The sequence below is a fragment of the Hylaeus anthracinus genome, unplaced genomic scaffold (genome assembly GCF_026225885.1).
Source record: "Hylaeus anthracinus isolate JK02 unplaced genomic scaffold, UHH_iyHylAnth1.0_haploid 12000, whole genome shotgun sequence".
Taxonomy (NCBI): Eukaryota; Metazoa; Arthropoda; class Insecta; order Hymenoptera; family Colletidae; genus Hylaeus; species Hylaeus anthracinus.
In genome coordinates this window covers 1,290,369-1,294,785 of record NW_026534347.1, presented here as the reverse complement: position 1 = coordinate 1,294,785, position 4,417 = coordinate 1,290,369, and the positions used below count along the sequence as shown (strand labels likewise).

The 4,417-nt window shown below is 41.3% G+C and overlaps 1 protein-coding gene across 4 annotated transcripts in view; it reads right to left on the bottom strand.

Annotated features, from left to right (window-relative positions):
- Positions 1-4,417, bottom strand: part of LOC128889958 (uncharacterized) — a 38,207-nt gene that overhangs the window by 26,958 nt on the left and 6,832 nt on the right. For 2 of the 4 annotated variants that reach the window (XM_054148023.1, XM_054148025.1), the window contains exon 1: positions 3,226-3,746. The exons of the other annotated variants lie outside the window; for them this stretch is intronic. In XM_054148023.1, coding sequence (XP_054003998.1) covers positions 3,226-3,259 — 34 coding nt within the window. In that variant the 5' untranslated portion in view covers positions 3,260-3,746. Of the gene's footprint in view, positions 1-3,225; positions 3,747-4,417 lie in introns of those variants that run through there. 4 annotated transcript variants of the gene reach the window in all.

The following is a 4,417-nucleotide window of genomic DNA, read 5'->3' as shown; positions in this document are numbered from 1 at the left end:
TTAGATTGCTCTAAACTGAATTAGTTATTGCTTCGTTTTGCCAACAGGTTTGAAATTGTATAACTTGCAAACGACGAAGACATAATTGAAACACGTGAAAAAGTTGAAGGTTACCCAAATTCTATTCCACGATTGAGAAATAATCATTTCACTTGTAACCACGCCACGTGGAAATTTTCGTTTGGCGTTGTACATACATGGAACCGGTTTTTAAATCTAGTCGATTCACGCGAATATTACGGAAATTGCTAGCAGATACATAATAACAAGACGTGCTTCGTCGCATACAGGCAGTGACGTGCAAGATTTCATTCGAATAATACACGACCGATGAAAACTCGCGTGACGATTCGCTCGCAACGTTTGCTCGATTAAAATGCTAAATCTGAGAGGAAAGTTTCGATCTGTACGCGTGGACCAACCGAAGTATTATTGTGTCTGGCGTAGAAATTAATTTTTAAATAATAAACGACTGAATATAAAGACACAGAATTAATTTCTGCACCCGATATTAACTTTATACGTGGTTTCTATATTGCCACACGCCATAGATGCATAAAATTCGTCTAGTTATAAGGTCCCAGAAGAAACTAACGCGTGTACCAGGTGTACGTCACATCGAGAACATTTGCATACGCCGGTACCAAAGATGGTTTAACAAATTTCGGTCAAGGAACGACTGCTTTGAAGATCAGCTGCGAGATACATGGAGCTGGATGAAGTCATTTTATAAATGTCGAGCAAAATCCCTATTGTAACTGTTCGACCAATGACTCACAGAAACCCAACTGGACTCGTTCTAGAATCCACGTGTCATTTGAAACAAAATTGGAAGTTTGCAAATATGGATTGCTGTTACCATTGGAATTTAAATTTAATTAAATTCCACACTTGAAAGTGTGAAGATTAGAGGTTTTAATTAATGATTTGTGGTATACACGTGTAGCGTATTGGCAACGTTCATTTTTTAACCGAAATTCTTATCTCTTCTCGGAAAGTTTGATTCGTTTTATTATTCTAACGGATAAACATACGCCTATCTTTAACTCGTTATTTGAAATCCTCGTCTAGATAAGAGTTTTGTGCATTTCTGGTTTCCCTTGTTCTGTTTCGTCTGAATCGCGCGAGCACCAAAAAAGTCTATAGCTGATCGTTGCACGTACAGATAGTTCGGATCACGTTTCTTGCGTTATCACAGCACGATTTGATCTGGATACACGTAAAGCGAACTCTTACAACTCGATAGCAGTAATTATCATCATCATCGGTTCGATTTTAAATTTACAGGCTTTTCAGGTTCGTTAATTCTGCAATAGTGGACCTTACAATCGAGAATTGACTTTTACGTACTAGTAAAATACTTGTTAACAAAAGGGTAGAGATTAATCGATGTGAATCATTTTCCGAATCAAATCTATTGTTTAAAATCACAGTAACGAACATCGAAGAATGTAATATTTCGCGACACGTTATTCTATTGTAAATGTCATTCTTTCATAACAATCGTTTCTTATTGTTACTCATGTCTGTGATTTTGTGTAGCATCTTATCTAGCGACGCAACTATTTTTTTATCTCGACCGTAAAACAGCGCCGTTGAAAATATATTTGAAAGAAAATGTAATTTTTTTGATTTTATTTTCACGCTAGCAATGAAATGAATGTTTACGCGGAAACGCGAGGTACTCGAGGCGTCCCCAAAAAACACGATATTATGTGGCGTAACAGTTGATACGTCCATCAATTTTGAAGAGAGCTAGATCTATGAAAATATGGCGATATCTGAGTCCATTCAAGGCTCTTCCCTTTCCTTGACACGTTCATTGTCCCGCACGAATAACTCGGTCCATTAGGTCAGTGTTTCTACAAACTTTTTTAATCAGGAACACTTTTTATCTCGCAACACGTTTACGGAAGTTGTGCGTTATTTGCGGTTATTCCATTCCACGAATAAGAAACGTGTAATCGACATGTTAATTAATTTCAACCAGGTATAAAATCGATCGAAAATCGAACCAGCATTAGAGATCATAAATTAGTTTAAACTCGACGTGCATTTGCTCGTCAGTTTTAATCTATACTGATCCACCGTTTACGTTTTGTTTACTAAACGACTAGTAGTCGCATTTTTGTGCGCTTGCTTTCGCGAAAACAATGTCGTTTATTAACGATGCATTAATCGGCGGCTTAAAAACGGTAATGCAATTAGATCGTTGTACTTTTATCAAAGGTATCACCGACGATCGCAAAAGTTGTCGCGAGGTCGCTGCCGGGTGGTAAACAAATGCTGCGCTAGCCGTGACCTCGAGGCAACTTTTGCGAACGTCGTTGTGTATATAACAAATGATCAAATACTTCTGAGCGGTAGCGTATTTGTAATATAAGCCTACTGGGCGTAAAACCGACTCGATGCAAATACGCGCCGTTGCGCGGTGCAGTTTAAATTAAAAAAATCTCAATGTACGTACACGCACGCGTATCCCTGAAGAGGTTAAGAAACAAACAGTGCGGAACACTTGGCAAAACCCGTATGTCCTGATCAGGTTACCCAAAAAGGAGGAACAATTTATAATAATAACGTGTACGTCGCGTCAGAGCACGAGACAACGCGAAATTGAGAATTTTCTGTACTGAGGAATTTCTACGTATGCATACAGTCTACGCATATGTATAATACACTATACTGTACTATACCGTACATACATTAATTAGTATTAATATATTTATATACAGCATATAATTATTACGTTCATTCTGCATCCATTATCAATGAAAAAATTGCTCTCCTCCTACTACAATATACCGGCTGCTTTCGATACTGGAGATTCTTCTAGAATGGACCAATGGATCATTAATGGTGCTTGACAAGGGATAAAGCAATCTTACGCGCTTTCCAATCATTCGTATAGCAACGCCCCAATGGAAACAACACGGAAACTCCGATAAAAATACTTTCGTTTTTTCGCGAGAAAAGCGAGACTTGAGAGTACGTAAGAAAAACGAAATTCTCAGTTTACGAGATACTGGACAAGAATCGAAATAGAGGAGGGGAGGGGAAAAAATCGATTTAGAATCGCTTGCACACTCGATCCACATGTTAACCGCCAAAACTAGCCCGCGAGTTACAAAAGACGCATAAACGAGAAAGCACTTTCTTAACCGCTCGCGACTCGTGTATACGCACTCACACGATTTCATACCGAACATAAAATCATCGTGTACCTACCGACTTCGGCATGCTGTATCGAGAATTCCAACATAGTAGGCTGCAATTGGTAATAATCGAGCTGGCTATCGTATGTCAGCGCGCAGGGAGCGAACCGATCTCACGGTGGGTACACATAGATGCACCGAAAAATCACCGATTACGCTTCACTGAAAACGATGCAACCCGTATGCACTTGAAATGTCAACGGATGGAAAGAAGATGGCGACAGCTAATAAACTTGTCGATTCTGAAACACGCTTAATCGAGACGGTCGCATCGATACGCGATCCACTCGCGATCTCCCGATTTCTTTCGAACCCTACCAACAGGTTCGGCACCGATCTTTCTTTGATTAAAGCCTGGCATACGCGCCAGCACGCACTGTTTCAACTATTCGGAACACCAGCACGCGACTACGCGTGTTTACGCGTAAAAGTAACGGGCAAGTCGGTCGTAAAGACTCGTTCGCGACAGCCGAGAGAGCGAGAGAGAAAGAGAAAGAGAGACTTTTCACCTTCGACGGACTCCACTGGACTGACTGAACCGAGAATGCTCCCGTTCCCTCTCCACTATCAATACCCCCTCCCGCTACAGACAACCAAGCTACCGCTCTGCCCCTACTTTCGTCCTTTCTCATTTACACCCAACTGTTTTTCTTTCCCTAGGGAGCACCTACAGCTGGGACACGGACACGGACACGGACACGGACACGGACACGGAGACACGGATCAAAATCATCCATGTGCACCTGTTGCCGATATTAGATCGGACAGATATCGCGCAGCCACGATACTGCTTCGAGAGATGGTCAAACGCCTCCTGTCAGTCTTGTTCAGCGTTTGTCACGCTTCGAGACGACCAATATTTTCGATTAGATCCTTATCGGACGCAACGTGGTAAGACAATAAAACGACACGTGAGCATTTATCGCGACGAGGTTATTGGAGGCGCGGAAACTGTCTTCATACAAAAATTTAGAAAGCAGACCAACGTGCTTGCCTAGAAAGTGTGCGTACACGTGGACGGGGTCGAATAAGTCCAAAGACTCCGCATAGGGTCGTTTCACGACACTTTTTTTTTTTTATACTAACTTTAACCCTCTCGACCCTAGCGGGACATATACAGGGTGTCCCAAAAATGTTGTAACACGTTGAAAGGGGTGATTCGGGAGGTGATTTGAAACAACTTTTTCCTTAGCGAAAATGTTGTC